The sequence below is a fragment of the Gymnoscopelus braueri genome (genome assembly GCF_963280865.1).
Source record: "Gymnoscopelus braueri genome assembly, chromosome: 4".
In the NCBI taxonomy this organism is placed as follows: Eukaryota; Metazoa; Chordata; class Actinopteri; order Myctophiformes; family Myctophidae; genus Gymnoscopelus; species Gymnoscopelus braueri.
This window is the reverse complement of record NC_137605.1, coordinates 33,335,569-33,354,683: the sequence shown is the minus strand read 5'-3', so window position 1 is coordinate 33,354,683 and position 19,115 is coordinate 33,335,569. Positions and strand designations below refer to the sequence as shown.

General features: G+C 41.5%; 3 protein-coding genes across 3 annotated transcripts; 2 read left to right on the top strand and 1 right to left on the bottom strand.

The window, feature by feature from the left end:
* Window positions 1–270: 270 nt before the first annotated feature.
* On the top strand, window positions 271–5,301 carry sgk2b (serum/glucocorticoid regulated kinase 2b). Its single transcript, XM_080426229.1, has 12 exons — window positions 271–436; window positions 613–703; window positions 802–871; window positions 959–993; window positions 1,081–1,138; window positions 2,084–2,167; window positions 2,813–2,944; window positions 3,248–3,360; window positions 3,838–4,057; window positions 4,456–4,611; window positions 4,734–4,823; window positions 5,110–5,301. Exons 1-12 carry the CDS (start codon window positions 370–372, stop codon window positions 5,287–5,289), a joined length of 1,296 nt encoding a protein of 431 aa, XP_080282355.1. The 5' UTR covers window positions 271–369; the 3' UTR covers window positions 5,290–5,301.
* Window positions 5,302–5,781: 480 nt separating this feature from the next.
* Window positions 5,782–7,639, bottom strand: LOC308083317 (putative transmembrane protein 244). Its single transcript, XM_080425597.1, has 6 exons — window positions 7,566–7,639; window positions 7,114–7,199; window positions 6,777–6,850; window positions 6,569–6,694; window positions 6,287–6,331; window positions 5,782–6,197 (listed from the first exon to the last, which is right to left on the bottom strand). The coding sequence occupies exons 1-6, from the start codon at window positions 7,596–7,598 to the stop codon at window positions 6,103–6,105; spliced, it is 459 nt and encodes a 152-aa protein (XP_080281723.1). The 5' UTR covers window positions 7,599–7,639; the 3' UTR covers window positions 5,782–6,102.
* A 1,228-nt stretch (window positions 7,640–8,867) lies between these two features.
* On the top strand, window positions 8,868–18,992 carry l3mbtl1b (L3MBTL histone methyl-lysine binding protein 1b). The gene is made up of 17 exons (XM_080425891.1): window positions 8,868–9,489; window positions 11,392–11,535; window positions 11,651–11,840; window positions 12,165–12,384; window positions 12,783–12,918; window positions 13,369–13,420; window positions 14,172–14,266; window positions 14,424–14,546; window positions 14,723–14,858; window positions 15,068–15,159; window positions 15,267–15,418; window positions 16,323–16,399; window positions 17,077–17,162; window positions 17,604–17,714; window positions 17,822–17,936; window positions 18,409–18,508; window positions 18,643–18,992. The coding sequence occupies exons 2-17, from the start codon at window positions 11,425–11,427 to the stop codon at window positions 18,950–18,952; spliced, it is 2,106 nt and encodes a 701-aa protein (XP_080282017.1). The 5' UTR covers window positions 8,868–9,489; window positions 11,392–11,424; the 3' UTR covers window positions 18,953–18,992.
* Window positions 18,993–19,115: the final 123 nt, after the last annotated feature.

Here is a 19,115-nt window from a genome sequence, read left to right as displayed (position 1 = left end):
AAGTCGATTAGTTCAATTAACTGTTGTACCCCTAGTAAAGCATGAAACAATCCAGTAGATTGGATCAGTAGGTCAGGATTAGGGTTAGAGTTACAGTATGTCAGCCAGTTTTTGGGGGTGGGGGTGTTGAGGGGGACTCCAGTAGTCTGGATCTGAACCATGTCACAGTTACGTCACACCGGGGAGTGGTGGAGTGTGTTTTGGGAGGGGGGCAGGAAAGGTTTTAATAGCTACAGACAGCTAGAGCTCACTGCATTGACAAGCGTCAGCGGTGCAGAACTCCAGAGCTGGATAATTCCACCTCTTCCACCTTTATAGGTTTTCTTCTGGATTTCGCCAGGACCTCTCTGGACTTCTATCCTTTTTTATATGATGACTCGTGATCGACAGCCAACGACAAAGCCCAAAATGAGGGGGATTGTGTCATTTTTCTCAGGTAATAGTTTATCGAGAAATATGTTTTTATAGAGCAATCATTTTTTAAGTTAAAACATCTTAATAAACAAGACAAGACATAAAGCATGAAGCCATATAAAGTAAAGTAGAGATGATTAACAGTCAGCTGTGGAACACTTATGTAAGGATAAGGATTCAAACTTTCTTGTCCTACAGTTTTGCTCAAAGGGAAGAAAAGGGGATTCAGTGACTTAATCCACAACTTCCACAAGCTTGTTTCCAGTCAACACCTCTGTCATCACTGCCAGTAAGTCAATTACATTAGATTTTGCCCAAATGTTTCAGAATGATTTAAATTGAAGATGACCATTACTCACATACTCACATTCATTGTTAACCTCAAAGCCTGGATAGCCAGAAAATCCTTCAGTCAGATGGAAGTTTGAGAGAAGAGCAGGAAGAAGAAAACAATCTGGTGAGTAGAAGGGGTTGAAAAACTGTTGGCTATTTGTTTGTTCATGCAACCAACATGTTTCATAAACACTCTTTCTCTCTCTGTCAGGATCTGCAAAGCTCAGTGAACACTGCTGATATTCAGTAAGTAATTTATATTTATTGACTATACTATCTAGAAACATCTATGATTCTAAAACAAATTGACACTCTTTCTGATATGCTCACCAGGGTGAAACCATCAGATTTCAACTACCTCAAAGTTATCGGCAAAGGAAGCTTTGGACAGGTGGGAACCATATTATTTTGTGTGTTTGGTAGTTTTGAGTACTTGTACACACAAGGACCTGGGTCACTGGGTGAGCTTTTAAGCGCAGCATCGCACATTCCATAAATCCAGACCAAGGTTATTATAGTTATAAAGTAACGAAATAACTAAAACAAATTAAAAAGACATTGTAGTTAACTGGAATAAAAATAGAAACAAGTCTTTACTTGTTTTTATTTGTATCGTGTGCTTACTGCTTACAAAACTAACTAAAATCATAGTAACTTAGTTTTAGTCTTTGTCAATTTATTCCATACATAAGCCTCTATTATGGTTTTGTTATGAAATCTATTGTTTAACTGTGCCTGTTTTAACTGTAAATAAAATTTAGTTTTTTATTACACAATAGCTTTTCTGACCTTTTCGATTCTTGCCCCTCAGAAATACCCCATATTATGAAGAAGAAAAAAAAACACTAAAACTAATAGGCCTACAAACTAAACCAAAACAGAGCATTTTCACAAAATAAAAACTAAACTAAGCTAAGCTAAACTAGCAAACGCACTTTAGATACTAATTAAAAAATGAACTAACTGAAGTTGATAAAGATAAAGTCAAAACTAAATTGAACTAAAACTATAATAACCTTGATCCTTGTGGGAATTTATCTTGATTATCTCTATCTTTATCTTATTAGTATATCTTTATGTTTATATTTATTATTGTTGTTATTGTTATGTTCTGTTAATACAGTATTGCGGACCTTACCACACCTGCATTTCTCTGCCTGTACCCGTTTGAGCGGTGACAAACCTTCTTGATTCTTGATTCTTCAGCAGGGTGGCCGAGATGGGACCATACTGCCACTGTGACCAATCAGACAGGTGTTCTATCCTCTCAATATGAGTGTTAAAGGGCTAAAGGTCTACCACCTGAATGTAAACATGAGGTTCTTAATTGTTACAGGTGCTGCTGGCCAGACACAGAGAAAGTGGAGTTTACTATGCTGTGAAGGTACTCCAGAAAAAGGGCATTCTCAAGAGGAAAGAGGTATGTTTCTCAACGTCACTTACCTGTCTGTGTGCTTGCCTATCAGTCTCTGTCTGTGGGGTTCTCTGTGTATCATATGTTCCAGTGGTGTAAAGTAACTAGGTACATGTACTGTACTTAAATACACTTTTGAGGTGTTTTTACTTTACTGGAGTATTTCCTAATTTCAGTACTTTTACTTCTACTCCACTACATCTCTGAGGCAAATATTGTACTTTTGTACTCCACTACAATTATTTGAAAACTTTAGATACTAGTTATTTTGTAGGTTTTGATTATTATTACAAAAAAAATACAATAATCACTTCAGCCCTATACTTTGGCTATTTGAAAATAGACGATTTACAAGCTCACAACGGTCGCATCGCGATGCGTTGTGAGCTTGTAGATCTGCTATTTTCAAAAGCATTTTATACATTTAAACTTGTGAAATGGGACAGTCTGCATAATGAGTACTTTTACTTTTGGTACTTTAAGTATATTTTGATGCCAATACTTTCATACTTTACTCAAGTAATCTTTTAATACAATACTTTTACGTGTAATGGAGTTTTCATATATTGCGGTATTTATACTTTTACTGAAGTAAAAAAATGTGAGTACTTCTTCCACCACTGATGTGACCACATGCTCTTCCCTCTGTAGCAGAGACATGTGATGGTAGAGAGGAGTGTACTATTAAAGGGACTGCAACATCCATTCCTGGTGGGCCTACACTTCTCTTTCCAAACAACAAACGCTCTCTACTTTGTCCTGGACTACCTCAATGGAGGGGAGGTATGTGAAGAATTATTCCCAGTATAGTAGGTAATGTCAAGATATATAATATCAGAGGAAACACAGTAACCTGTTGCATCATCATCATGACACCCAAACATGATGGATGGATGCGTTGTGAGCTTGTAGATGGGCTGGAAGAGATTTGGTGTAGACAGGAAAAAAAGCAGTCCAACTACAGTTGCAACTCAGGTCCGTCTCACTAAGACTTGAGGGTTTAAGTTGTTAAAATTGTAGTCTGTTGACCTTTTCCTTGTTCTTTGTGAAACTTTTCATTTGACTGCTAATATGTTTTATCCTCAGCTGTTCTACCACCTTCAGAGAGAAGGGTCATTTCATGAACCCAGAGCCAAATTCTATGCAGCAGAGATGGCCTCTGCACTGGGTTATCTCCACTCCCTTAATATTGTTTACAGGTCCACAAACACACACACACACACACACACACACACACACACACACACACACACACACACACACACACACACACACACACACACACACACACACACACGTACACACACACACACACACACACACACACACACACACACACACACACACACACACACACACACACACACACACACACACACACAGTGTATTTCTTCGCTCAGTTAATTTCTTTACATATGAATTTCCCACTATTTGACTTCGCCCAACTTCTACCTCATGTTTGATGACATAATTAAAATCCCATTGAGAATGATATGTAATTGTATTTAAAGAAGGGTGGGTGGGGTAAACTGGTTTTAAAACTTTTTCACCAATGGGCAAGTCAAAATACCAAACACTTGAATTTTTTTAATAAAAATGTGTTGAGAGCTTGTAGGGCTATTTTTGAATTTTTTTAAAATGTGTTAAAATAAAGATCTTGTGTCTCCCTCCCTCAGGGACCTTAAACCAGAAAACATCTTGCTGGACAGTGGAGGTAATGTGATGTTGACTGACTTTGGGCTGTGTAAAGAGGGCGTGGCCATTGGAGGTACTATGCAGACTTTCTGTGGGACTCCTGAGTACTCGGCTCCGGAGGTGCTTCGGGGTCATATCTACACTCCTACAGTGGACTGGTGGAGCCTGGGTTGTGTACTGTTCGAGATGCTCTATGGGCTGGTAGGTGAGCATGTGTTTAGAAGCATGTGTGTATTGTGTATGAGAATATAAATTATGCAGGCAGTCTGGGGAAATGCACGCACATCCAAAATATTGGATGTGCAGGATTAGTAAATGAAAAGACAGTATCTGCTCAGTTTTTCTTTTTGCTCCCAAAGTGATTTAAATGGTACAACGAATCAAGTTCTTCATCTGGTGCATTGGATGTAGGCTACCTAATAAAGACCTTTGAGGTCGAAACGCTGTACCATTAAAATCACCTTGGGAGCAAAAAAAACGTGTGGGGATATATTCTTTCTTCTCACAGAATATATACATTACACTGTGAGTGAGTGGCAAAATCCCTGGTCACCCCAGGCTATTTATCAAGTCTCCCCCATCTTCCTTGGTTTCCCCAGCCTCCGTTCTACAGTCGTAGTAAAGCACAGATGTATGACAACATCCTTCATGCTCCCCTGATACTCGGTCCTGGAGTGTCCCAGGCTGCTCGTTCCCTGTTGAAAGGACTGTTGGAAAGGGACTGTGCCAATCGCATAGGGCGGAACTGTGACTTTGTAAGTATACAAACAAACAAACAAAAGCAAAACAAAAAAGGAGACAAATGTACTTGTGTGCTTACCCACCTGCACACACTCAGATGTTATCACTGAGCTAAGGACTTCCTGTATAATTCCAGGAAGAGCTGCAGAGTCATCCATTCTTCCTGTCCATCAACTGGGATGACCTACTGGCCAAGAAAGTCACACCTCCATTTGTCCCCAGTGTAGTAAGTATCTCTATCTCTCAGAGCTAAATAGAAGATGTTTTGTTTTGTTTTGTTTTGTTTTATTTATTTGCACAATAAAAACATTACATATGGTAACAATTTAAAAAGACACACAAATAAGTGCAGGTGAGAAACCCAAGTAGGGCGTGTGCAGTACAAGGTTCTCACAAATATAAAACAAGAAAGTAAGTTTAACATCGTAATAAAATAAAATAAATCGTATCTTTTATTTTCAAATCGAGTGTACAATATATCTGAGTGTAAATTCATTCCTCTATTTTCTCAGGCTGGCCCATGGGATGTCCGCTACATTGACCCTGTGTTCACACTACAGCCGCTACCAGCCTCTGTGGGCTTCAGTGACAGGTGCCAGGAGGGAGCTACTGAGGCCTTCCTAGGATTCTCATACATTCCCCCAGTGGTGACAGAGCCACTACCACAGATAACCACACATCATAAACTGTAATTGTTGGGCCAAATCCTTATTTGTTAAAATGCATATTTTTTGAATTAAATTAGGTTTTTCTAAATACTTGAGTAGACTATTCTTCCCTGCAGTGAGGCAGTGTCCGAATGTTTATATTGCATTTGTTTTTTTTGTTAGTTTATAATTTTTTGGGCGGGGGGGCTGATCTGAGCTCCTCGAAGCGCATATCCAACCCAGGGCCCGCAAAATTTAAAACGGCAGTCATAGCCAACTGGAATGGAATCTGCCAAACCTGACTTTTGGACAAAATTTGTAGGAGTGGTAGCAAAAAGTATGTTTTTGAAGAAAACTGAAATGGAAAATCTAGTATGGCACAAATCGCCCAGGCCTTTACTGTATGTGGAGTTGCATCGTGATCCAAGGAATCCAGGGAAATAAATATTTTGATTGCATGAGCTACGGTTCAAGAGTAATAGGCCAAAACAGAGGCCTGTTTTAGAGTCACCAGGAGCCTGATACTCAGGCTGTCTTCATATACTGAATCACCAGCAAAAAAGCAGAACATTCTTTGCATCCATTACACTAAAAAACATTCTGTTTGGTCTCTTTAAAATTCGAGAGAATTTGCCAAAGTGGCCTCAAAGTATGTATTTTGTGTGTGATGGGGAGGTAGCATTGTTTCAAGTTTGACAGTTCCACAAAAAGCACATCACCTCAGAGGCACTGTGAAAGGGCACATAAATCTTTTAGTCTGATCATTTCTATCTCTTAACCAAAACACTGTGCATCAAGCTTTGGTTGAAGAGAGAGAAAGAGAGAGGGAGAGAGAATCAATCAGCATGTGCGTGTATCTCAGTAGCTGCTGAAGAGGGGATAACTCTGGTCACTCTGGCAAGTGAAGTAAGCAATCAGCTGACCATTGCAGATCATCAGAAACAAACCGCTGCCTGCGAAACATGAAACCCAACAGCATTAAGAACTGGTCCTATAATATTGAACGTAACTATGACTATGAGAAGAATCATCCTGGTCTTACCCAGAGCCAGCCACCATTGCCACACCACGGGAAACTCAAACATCACTGTAACACACATTGCATTTTAAAAGTATGGAATTAGAATAAAAGAAGAATAATCATCATCATGCATGTGTATGTTAGTAGGTCTGCAAAAATATGCTATAAGATTTTATATTACAATAATGTGTTTAAAAGGAGAATGTGTGTGGTCTGCAAATGTAATTCAGTGAAAATATCAGTATTATTTCAATAATGTCTGTCCCAATGTATAAGTGGTAGTGCATGTGTTTGTGTGTTCACCTAAACTGGTGAGCAGTACATGGAGCAGAGTGACGGTGAGGGCATAATCCCAGACCCATCTCCTTACCACTGCAGCAAACAGCAGGCCACTGAAGAAGTAAGTTAGCTCCATGGACAGCAGGTTTACTGAAGAAAAAACAACACATCAGTCACAACGCAACACTGGTATCCTCATTACTTATCATGTTGTCTGTTAAATTGTGCTTACCTAAGTATTTAGAATTAGATTCTGCAGGCTCTGTCTTAAAGTCAAATGGAATCAGTCCATCAAAGTGGTCCAACCTAAATAAGTGGGTTAGGGGTTTAGGTTAAAAGTTCCAAGACGATGACAATGTATGGATTGGGACCAGATAAAAATGGATAAGAAACAAATGACTGCTCATGAGAAATTACTGTATGGCCCATTATTTACCTGGCAAAACTTTGGTGTGTGTGTGTGTGTGTGTGTGTGTGTGTGTGTGTGTGTGTGTGTGTGTGTGTGTGTGTGTGTGTGTGTGTGTGTGTGAGAGAGAGAGAGAGAGAGAGAGTAGAGTAGAGATTCTTACCTGAAGGCACCAAAGCACACGCTTCCAATCATGTAGTAGAGAGAGTAAAAAATGACCAGACAAAGCAGCAAATGGACTAGCACGGTCTGAAAGAGTGACAGAGAGGGGTGTGCATATTAATATTAATCTGTCCAATAAGCATATTATTGCATAGTTCTAATAAACTGCCTATAGGCTAGTATGTGAACCGAACCTGCCTACGGTTGCCTCCTGCAGATGATGTGCAAGCAAAGCAGGCTGCAAATCCTGCTGTAATCTGTTGCATATAGTATGATTCGGAGTAGTTCATAGTGCAAGTCAATCACCTTGTAGCCAAAACAAAACAGGTAGCTATTCAATGTTCTATTTATTTACTATCGCATCAGACTTTGTAGCGTATAGTCGTCGACCCTGACACCCTGAACAGTTTTAGTGACACGTGTACATCTTGTTTGCATTGATCGCCCTCTTACCTTAGAATCGACCACTTTGCCTTTGAATGCCATCTCATGGTTTGCATTTTATGTTGTTTTGCAATAATAACGCAGGCTGCACCAATGCTGCGACTCTCTTAATCCTCGGGAGTTTGGACGTATGCTGCCATCTAGAGGCGAACATAAGCATAAGCTGTAACGTTGATGTGATTTTACGTTGTAGCAGCAGGGTTGCCATGTCCGCTTATTATAAGCGACTTTGGGCTTGTTTTTCTGTAAAGTCGCTTGTAAATATTGGTAGTTGCGGGTTGCGTTTTTTTGGGATTGTTTCTAAAGTGTAGTTGCTTATTTGGGCTTGTTTCCTAATGTTGTTTAAACCAGTGGTTCTCAAACATTTTCATGGCAAGGACTCCCATAATGTATTAATGTATTTGTCCGCACCACCATGATCTGAACATATTTTGTGCCGGGGATCCCCCATACGAGTATGTATTGGTTAAAATGTTTAAAGATATCCCAAAATTACCTATTTTTTTAGTTGTTGAAAATAGCAGACCTACAAGCTCACAACGAGCTTGAAGAGCGGCTATTTTCAAATAGCCGTAGCCTCGCTTCTTTTGGGCATTTTTTTCATAGACCTGGTTGCTTATTTCTGTCGCAGAATCTGGCAACACTGTGTACCAGCCCTACTACTAGTATTACCCATACGATCTGTTGTCTGAAGCAAACAAAAACCATGCAGGCAGCAATAAGTCACGTTTTAACACGTAGTAGTGACTGTGTTTTCACAACTGCAGTAGACCTAATCTATCACAGCTAAACACGGCCCGTAACGTTCTGTTTGCGGGTGCGTAGTTTAGATTATTCGGCAGAAACTAGCCCCACCCTGTAATGGAAGAATAAATGGTTTAGTGAGTGAGACTTGGTCACTCAAACATCATTATACACTCACTCTATGACTATTATTGGCCGCCCAACATACTTCCTTAGCCCGGTTGATCAAAGAGTTCAAAGTCAACGAAGTTTAGCGCTTAGTTAAATCGGCGCCGCTCTTCTCTACACCTTGGTGTCTGGAAAGCAATATTGTACTGAAAGGTTGATGTTCTGTTAATGTGAAGGATGTCCGCCTGATGTGTCAAGATATGGGCCTTTATTATTATTATATAAGGCAACACTACATGGGTTTTGTAGGAAGCACATACAGGACATTATTGGTTGGCAACTGAGCAGCACGGTCATTTTAAATACGGCATCGCACGACGTCGGTGGTGCGACGCGTCAGCTTGTAGATCTGTTCTTGTCGACAAGCGACACTACATTACGTCGTGCTACGCAATAAAATGAGGCAGTCAGAGGCCTGTTACTTTTGTAACATATGAGGCAGGAGGAGGCGTCTCTTCAGGCTGTATTTGGGTTTATGTGTGAGTGCTCATACACAGAGTGCGACAGTGTTGTTGTTTGACAATGACATTTATAAAGCATCCCAGGACTGTCGCTTGACGACAGACAGGGACGTTATTATTGCGGTCACTCAGGCAGCGCTCCTGTCCTGCACTCACTAACACTGACCATCACATCACAGCGACTGTGATGGTCTGTGTTGAGTTCTGAGTGTTATTATACTCGGATCGATATGGACCATCATCGATGGTGCTTATATGTTCCACATTGTTCCACATTGATGGTCGATAGTGCTGAAGTTTTCCCTATCATCATCATCATCGATAATACAGTGAAGCAGAAGCTGAAGTTTTCCCTATTGATCATCATCATCATTATAGTGAAGAAGAAAAGGTGAAGTTTTCTTTTCCCTATTGATCATCATCATCATCATCATCATCGTCGATATCAGTGAAGCAGAAAAGCTGAAGTTTTCCGAGATCCAAAGTTGTCAGGCAGCGCACATGACACGCATGCGCATCTCTCTATATCCAGCTCTAATAAGAGTTAAAACAGAAACGAGGTGAGTTGGATAATTTACAAAGAATAATAGACCGCGATGCTCATTTATTGCCGTTAAATGGCAGTGACGTCTGATAAACCTGTGTTTATTTTTTGGGGTGCGCAATATTAGATCTCACTATTTTCCACTTTGATTTAAAACAGGCGAGAATAAATCGGTTTTTTCAAGTTTCTATTGAAGAAATTAATGAGGCAACACTATTGCATGTGGGGAACAATAACGCAGTGTTTATTACACGCGCGTTTCATTCAATGCAAACTGTCTGCGGGCCGTTAGAATGCATTTCCCCCTTGTTGTTAAGCGCTAAACTTATTGATTCCAGATTGTCCTTATAGCTCCAGTGCTAATGTGTCGCTAGCCTGTCTAGCCATCATCAATAGAAGTGAACGGATCGAGCTAGCTAAGGAGCTGCTAGCTTTATGGCAGCTAGCAGCACAACCTGGGCTGACATTCCGTGACAAGGGGAAAGTAAAGAAAACGGCCAGAGTGACAGAAAACACTCCATCAGGAAATTACATGACACACACTGGCCTTTGTTTGGCATGTACGTGCCTCGTGTCATTTGTTTAGAGGGTCAACTTTAGTAATTTACATAGTTTAAACGTGTTGGTTGGCCTCTTCTTTCCTATGCTCCGCCATTTTGTATAAGACGAATGCTAATCATGGGCGCTCTTACATACACTTTATTTATGGCTCAGAATAAAACTGAGGTCCCGGGGTGGGAAGTCTGACTTGATCGTGATCACATAGCTTTGACTGCAATTTACTTCTCACGTGATTATTAACTACCAGGCGAACGTGAAATGCAACCTAAATTCAATGTTGAACATGCGTCAAGACTAAAACGTTATATCGTGATGTTAATTTGATTAAAACGCTTTCAAGTTGGACCAATCGGCGCGGAAAACAACGTTCGCTTTGAAACTGATGAACAATTAAACGCCACGTTTGTCCATGACCGGGCAAACGGCCGATTTGAGGAGATACTGTTAAAACAAGGAAAAGATGAAGTTGTGTCGTTAACTTAAAGTTGGCACATCTTTCTTCGTGTTTGTCAATGATGTTGATGGAGATTTATCCCCATGAGACCGTGTGTGTGTGCATTTGGCTGTTAGTTGACCTGCAAAACATTATTATTATTGACTGTTTTGTCTGAAATCGAAGTGCATGGTGTATCCTGCAAGCCAGCACACTGGCGCCCTCCAGCGGTGATGCAGTGCAAGACATAATTTAACAAGTGAATATACAGTAGAATCTTCCTAGACCCTAGACCCTAGGCTAGGACTCTAGAGTGATGATTACTTTTCATGTTATTTTAGAAATAGAAAACGGCCTCCTATAATCGCCCACAGTCAGTGGTGGAACAATTACTTAGTTATTTTACTTAAGTAAAAGTAGCAATAGCACAATATAAAATACTCTGTTACAAGTAAAAGGCACGTGTTTAAAATGTTACTTGAGTAAAAGTACAAAAGTGTTGGCATCAAAATATACTATAAGTACCAAAAGTAAAAGTACTAAAATGTTTGAGGTATAAAATAGGGCTAAAGTGGCTAATGTACGTTTTATAATGTAATAATGTATATCTGCAAAGTAACTAGTTACGAAAGTTTTCAAATAATTGTAGTGGACTAAAAGTACAATATTGGCCTCTGAGATGTAGCGGAGTAGAAGGGAAAGTATTGAAAATTTGAAATACTCAAGTAAAGTAAAAAAAATAATACCTTAAAATTGTACTTAAGTACAGCACTTGAGTAAATGTACTTTGTTACTTTACACCATTGCCCAGAGTAAATACAATGGTGCAGTAAATCACACATGTAGTCTGGATGGTGTATTTTAGATGACCCTAAAGGTTCTAGAACATTTGTAACTGGGTCTTTTATCCCCCTGTCTTTTCAGGAGGTCAGTAGAGCAGGGAGCAGAGGAGTAGTGATGACTGACACTCCCCCAAGTGAAGGCCCTTCTCAGGGTCCAGAGTTTGACATGATGGGGGCTCTGGATTGGAAGGATGGCATAGCCACACTGCCAGGCAGTGACATAAGGGTATGCTGAAGATTGCTCTTGTGAGAGGAAAATCCCTCTCCCTTCATGTGCATCTGTGTGTTTCTGTGTTTGTACACACAAATAAGCATCCCCCCCCCCTCCTTGTATCTCACAGTTCCGCATGACAGAGTTTGGAACTCTAGAGATTGTCACAGACCCAGAGGTCAAAGGGCAGGAGGCAGAGCCTACTTCTGAGACCTTGGACCCAGCACCGTCTCACAGTCCCACCCCTCCACCAGAGGGCCAATCAGAGACTGGCAAAGCTTCGGCTCCAGCCAGTCAGAGCAAGCCAGGGTCTTCGCAGGGTAAAGTGCCGACAGTACTAACTAAATACTTACACCATTGTTATGAGGCCAATCCTGCATACCATATTTATGAATGTGCTTATGTTAAATGCCGTGCACAGTTTCACTACTTCCAACCTGGCGTCCATATTTTGGGCATGTCATTATAGGCAAAAACATTCAAAAATTGCGAGAATAGCAGATCTACAAGCCACAACACGCCGCATCACGGCGCATTGTGAGTTTGTAGATTGGCTATTTTGGGCATTTGTCGTATGACGAAGTACATAGGGCTTAAGTGGTTACTGGTTACGTTTCATGCCTTGTGTTTACTCTGTTCTGCAGCGCCCCCTGGTCCTGTGCTATTATCTCTTGAGGAGGGTCCCAGTATGGAGGGTCCTAGTGTGGAGGTTGGACCCAGCATTGAGGTGGGCTCCAGTTCAAACATGAGTGCCAGTGCAGAGATGCCACGCTGTGGGGCCTGTGGTGGCCACGTTCCTCGAGATACTCCCCTACTGCAGGGCAAATTCTGCAGCTCCCTCTGTGCCCAGCCTTCCAGTGGCAGGTGAACTCACATCCTCTGTCTCTGTATTATTCATGCTGTTGTTGTGGTGCAATGCCGTGCTCTCTTGAGGTTGGACATGTTTAAAACCAATAACCGACTTAATCTTGCTCATTTAGTTTTTTTTATAATTGACTGAATCGATTAACCGTTTAACCACGTATTATATACAGTTGTACATTGGTGGCGTACAGAATAGTGAAAATATCAGCTCTACATGCTCACAATGTGTCGCGATGCGACACATTGTGAGCATGTAGAGCTGATATTTTCACTATTTGTAAAAAATATATATAATTAATTAATCATAATAAAGGCAAAAGTTAGAATTAATCGTGATATTGATTTGAAGTCATATCGCCCAGCCCTAGCTGAACACCAGTCTTGCATGACTTCTGCAGGTCTTCTCCAGGGGAGCCCAGGGAGAGTCAGGCAGTGGAGGGTGAAAAGCTTGGTAAACGAGTGCGTAAAAAGAGGAAGATCTACATGGATTCTGGTGAAGAGGAAGAAGAAAACCGAGGAGAGGAAGAAGAAGAAGTGAGGACGAATAATACGATCTTTGTCAAAATGTACCATCACTGTTCAGTTCACCACAGTACACAAGCTTGCTGAGTCTTGCCCTGTATTTGACGGGTTTACAGGTTCAGTATAGCTACGTTGTAATTACTCGGGTGTACGTATGAAAATATTCAGGTTTCATACAAATTGAAGGAGTTGTTTATATTCTCTAAGCCTCTCTGCTTTCTCGCTCTATGAATCAAAACCAAGCATGTAAACAGTAAAATCCTCTGCTCACTTATCCATTTGGAACTCTTAAGAATATACAAACGTAACCAAATAGACCTTTACGAGTCTATTTGGTTACAGTTGTATACTCTCGGAGTTAAATGAACAGTCAGGATTCTACAGTGTAAGGGCAGTGAACGCTGCTTCTTGTTTTTCCTTTAAAAAAAAAGTTGTAATTTGGTTTGTTCTTTTGGTTCACAGGAAAAGACCAAGGCTTCCAAAGGCAGGAGAGCTGCCAAAATGGCCAAACTTGGTATGTCACAATGCTGTCACTGTAAGAAAAGGGAAGGCACTGAGGATTTGAGTGTTTAGGATGAAGGAATGGGGGAGTGACGGTGGTAGAGCCAGGGTCCTCTGCAGCACTGATTGATTATGTCATCCAGAAGCATTCCACTGCTTGACTACTCTGTAAAATCCTCAATTTAACCACATGAACCCCAGCGTCCCTATTCTGGGGTGAACATGAGGTAAAAATAGCCGGCTATTTTCTACGAAGCTATTTGGTGTACAGGGAAAAAAGGAGGTGGCCTAGTATAGACCCTTGGTGGACTCCAGTCAGCTAAGTATATAGAGTTTAAGTGGTCAATTTAACTCTTGAGAGAGTACAAATGTAACCAAATGAATTTGTACACTCAGTTGCAAAAGGAAAAACCTGCCACAATGTGATATGTTAACACACGTTGTGTAGATAATTGGTCAAATCATAGATAAAGTTTTATTCTGGATAAGCTATTTTTGTGCATCTCATTATTTTGCACGCCAATGTAGCTGTATACGTAAAATGAGTGAGCAGTGTTTTCAGAATCTTACTCCGTGGAGACTGAGCTAACGCAAACTGAACCAATCAACCTGAGCATATAAGGCGTAGGCTTCAGTATCTGTCCCAGATATAGTTTGTGGTGGGTGTTCACCTGTACTTTCTAAAAACAGAATAATTGGCGTGGAATACTTAAAAATGAGAAACACCCTCACTCATAGCAGATCTTGTTTTGACTTATCTCCAGTACCTGCCCCGCCCAATAAGAAGCGAGCGTGGAGCTGGCCCGCCTACCTAGAAGAGGAGAGAGCCATAGCTGCCCCTGTGAAGCTTTTCAAAGAGGTATTTCTGCCCAAAAACTACACACACATTCAGGGTTATACAGTTGGAAATCAATGTCCTTCTTTAGCTCCTCCATGTAATACAACAATTGTGTGTGTGCGTGACTGCGTGTGCGTGTGCGTGTGCGTGTGCGTGTGTGTGTGTGTGTGTGTGTGTGTGCGTGCATGCGTGTGTAGCACAGTCCTTTCCTCAGAGCAGGAATAGCTTCAAAGTGGGGATGAAGCTTGAAGGATTAGACCCCTGTCACCCATCTCTGTTCTGTGTACTCACTGTGGCAGAGGTAAGAAGAACATGTATGTTACATACATACAGTATGTATATAACCCCACACAGTCAAATTGTCTGTGGTCGTTTATCCATTTGTAACACTAGAGTGTACAATTGGACCACATTTGTACACTCAAACACTGGGGATTTTACCGTGACTTACTCCTGCCTTGGCATCCCGCCGTGCAGATTCAAGGCTATAGGATAAGGCTCCACTTCGATGGCTACCCAGAGTGCTATGACTTCTGGACCAACGCCGACTCGTGGGATGTGAAGCCAGCTGGTTGGTGTGAGAAGATGGGACACAAACTACTGCTACCTAAAGGTACAATTGCATCTATAGAAATACCCACACACTCAGACATTAACACACCAGCTACCCGTCATCACAAATGACAGCAAGAGAACCTGAGATGACAGGCACAAAACTGTGTGTGTGTGTGTGTGTGTGTGTGTGTGTGTGTGTGTGTGTGTGTGTGTGTGTGTGTGTGCGCGTGTGCGTGTGCGTGTGCGTGTGTGCGTGTGTGTGTGAAGGTTGTAAGGATGGGGAGTTTAACTGGAGCATGTATGTGAAGAACTGCAGAGGACACCTGGCTCCCAAACATCTCTTCAAGAGCCTCAACACAGTGAGTCCTTATTGTGCTATTCATTTTCACAATGTTTTGGTTTTTCTCATCCATTTGGAGATTTAATGTGAAATGAGTAGTCATAGAATGTGTGTTTTCTTTTCTAGTCTGTGACTCCATCTGGTTTCCGTGCGGGGATGAAGCTGGAGGCTGTAGACAGAAAGAACCCGTCCTTGATCTGCGTAGCAACCATTGCTGGTGTCGTTGACAACCGACTCCTCATTCATTTTGACAACTGGGAAGACACATACGATTATTGGTAGGAGCCGTGAAGGTGTGGGTGTTGGTTGGACAATAGCCATACACACTGTAGCGCTGTATACTGAGGCTGAATGTCCATACAGCATCTGAAAGGCATACACAGTAAAATCCTGAGTGTTATTTTAAAGCTGCAATCCATAACTAACTGTGTGTGTGAATAAATGGTTATCTGTATAATAGTGTATGTTAACACAATAGTTACACAGTTGTCTCCCCGCTCTTGAATGAATGAATGAATGAATGGTTTATTTTCGTTTCTTTCACCAAAAATAGCCGATCTACAAGCCCACAACGCAGCACAACTTTGTGAGCTTGTAGATCTGCTAATTTTTGGCGAAGAGATTTGGTGTAGACAGAAAAAGTGGTCCAAGTACAGTTGTAACTCAGGTCAGTTTTACTGAAAATAGAGGGTTTAAGTGGTTAAGGTAGGACCACTACTGGTTGACAAGAGGTTTTTGATTGATTGATTGATTGAAAACTTTATTAACAGTTTGAAAAAAAGCACAGAAGTACTAAAAGGATACACCCAAGAAAGCACTATAGCTTGTTTCCATTGGGGTAGTGTGTATTCAATTCATCGAATCATTTAAAGACAAACAATGACATACAATAATGTGCAAAAACATCATATAAACGAGTAGTGGTCTAAAAGAAAAATATGTACAGTAAACAGTTGGGAGGGGTGGGGGGGGGGCATTTCTGGTATTGCATGAAATTGAAATATCTTGCCTTCCCAAATGAGCTCTCTGTTATAGCTCAACAGTAAAAAGTTTGGTGCTCGCACGGTGGACCCGGGTTGGAGAACCGGATTGCAGATATTACTCTGAGAGGGACAAATGGATAAATAAACACTGAGGATTTTACTGTTAAGTTTCATAACCCTGGTGTTCACGTGTGTTCAGGTGTGATGCCAGCAGTCCATACATTCATCCTGTAGGATTCTGTGAGGAGGCAGAACTAACCCTCACCACCCCAGCTGGTAGGACACGTACGCAAACATTTGAGTTTTTTCTTCACTTTTATGAACAGTGTGTAGTTGAATCCCTAATATGTATGAGAGAGCAATACTGAACTGTAGTCGACTATAAAGAAAATTGGCTACATGAATAAATTATAGATAGATAGAGGGTATTCATCTTTTATCTTTGTGTGTATATACAGTATATATACATATATATAGTGAACATTTAAAGTCATTTCTTCTTGGGTTAAATAACAGTTAAAACTACCAATATACTACCAGTTTACTCCAGAATGTGAAAGGCTAATATTGGCTGTAGAAAGTGCTGTTCAAGTCTTAGGTTGAAGTGTTTGTTATGTTAAGCCCTTTGACCCATTAACTGATCCTGTTCTATAGACACAGGGAATCGTACAAATGAATATCCCCTTACATCCAACCAGCACTTTATTTTTTCTACATTCTTTGCAAATATCTACAAGCTCACCACGCGTTGCAACTTGATGCATTATGAGCTTGCCGATTGGCTTATTTTATACTTAGTCAACGATGATGTCTACAAGCTCTAAACCCATCGCATCACGGTGCCTCATTTTTCTTTTAAAGAAATGCACCTATAATGCCATACCCCATATAGGGACAGCATGTTGAAAGTGGTTAAATGACTGACAGGCTTGTCGTGTGTTTCCGCACCTCAGAATATAAGCATCCCAAGAGCTTCTCCTGGGAGAAATACCTTGAAGAGACGGGGACACAAGCTGCCCCCGCGCGGGCTTTCAAACCGGTGAGACACTCGTACTCCTACGTACAGATGGCATGCATATTCTATTACAGCACCTCGTAGGGGCCAGAAGGGTTTGTCCACTGGGTTGGCTGATATCCTCCAAAACTCAACTGCCACCTTCAGCCTTTTGCAGATAAAATGGACTGACACATAGGTTTACAACAGTTAATCAAGCTAATTGATTTAATTGATTATAGGAAATAATCACTTAGCGATTATTTAATAAAAAACGATAAATAATTTATCCCTGTATTGGGCATGTCATTAAAGGCAAAAAGTTTAAAAATAAATAAATAATGAAAATAGCAGATCTACAAGCTCACAACGCTTCGCGATGCAAACAGTTAATCGATTCATTGATATAAAAGGCTTACTGACGTATGAGTTGCAGCTCGCACTAACCTCTCACCCTGATCGCCATTATGTGTTGTTTTGTTCCAGCGGCCTCCTCATGGCTTCCAGTATGGGATGAAGCTGGAAGCCGTTGATAAGAGGAATCCCATGCTTATCCGCGTGACAACTATAGTCGACACAGAGGAACACCGGCTGAAGGTACAAACGACGTCTTTCTAGAGAAGCACGTCGACCGTCTCGTATGATGACTTTGTGGTCGTGGTTTTATGGATAATTGGCTCTCGCTCTCCCTTTGTGTCATGTAGATCCACTTTGATGGATGGGTTTCAGAGTATGACTACTGGGTGGACACCGACTGTCCGGAGCTGCACCCTATGGGCTGGTGTCAGAAGACTGGACATCCCCTGCAGTACCCCAACGGTGTGATATGCACGCACACATACTTGCACGCCTCATTCACATACACACTTATTAATTGAATTTAATTGAATTTAACACACATCGTCTCGCCTTCTGCCTTCATTGTGACAGCCAGCAATGTAAAGTATGATTTATACCCCGTCATGCGGCTGTGTCGCTTACGACGAGCAGATCTACAAGCTCACGACGCATTGTGAGCTTGTAGATTGGCTCATGTCGGCTAGCGACAGAGTGACACCATTGTATAACGGTGTATAAATTAGGCTTTAGTTACTGAAGTCAGTTGAGGATCTTCAACATGGACATCTTAAATCTGAATGAATTGACGAGTCAGCGCTGTTGCTGCCTCTGCTTAGCTCCTCGATGATTTAGGAGGACAAGAAAGGATTGTATAATTCAGTCAAAATGGCAGTGGTCTTCATCTCATCAGGTTTCAGTGTTATTAACTCTACCTGATGAATGTGCATCTTAGGCTCCACGGACACGCCGGTACCTCCAGGACAAGGCTGTCCTACCCCAGGATGCAATGGGGTCGGCCATGTCAGAGGACCACGCTATGGAACCCACTATACGTTAGTAACACACTTTTCCTTTCCTCACGTATAAACACAACATTAAAGCACCTTTCTCTAAATATTTGATAGACTTCATTTGTTTATAACAGTCAGAAATGTGTGTGTGCGTGCATGTGTGTTTGTGTGTGTAGTCAGGTGAGCTGTCCATACTCTGAGTTGAACTTGAACAAGGAAGGCTTGGTGCCGGACCGTCTCAGTGGAGAAAGACCCTCAGTCCTCAGCGGACATCCCCGTGGCCGACGTCCCGACACCCACACTAACCCAGCCACGCCCACGACGCACACCCCCACCCCACCAGAGCAGCCTGAAACAACTGATGACGGCTCCCAAAACAACAGGTGGAGCCAGCTCGTAACTTGCACCAACACTCTCCACTTCACATCGTGCAACTGTCTTTTAAAGCCAGCAATAATCCCCAAGAGATGTTCTATTGGTGTTTAACACCTTTACCGCCGGGCCCGTAGTTCTACGGGCCGTTAAATCCAACGGTTAAGCGCCGAGCCCGTAGTCCTACGGGCTGCGGTCTTTTCGCGCATGCGCGGTCCGGGTGCACTTTCGGAATTTTTTTGATCCACTTCCGTTTCCGGTTTGATGACAGGAAATA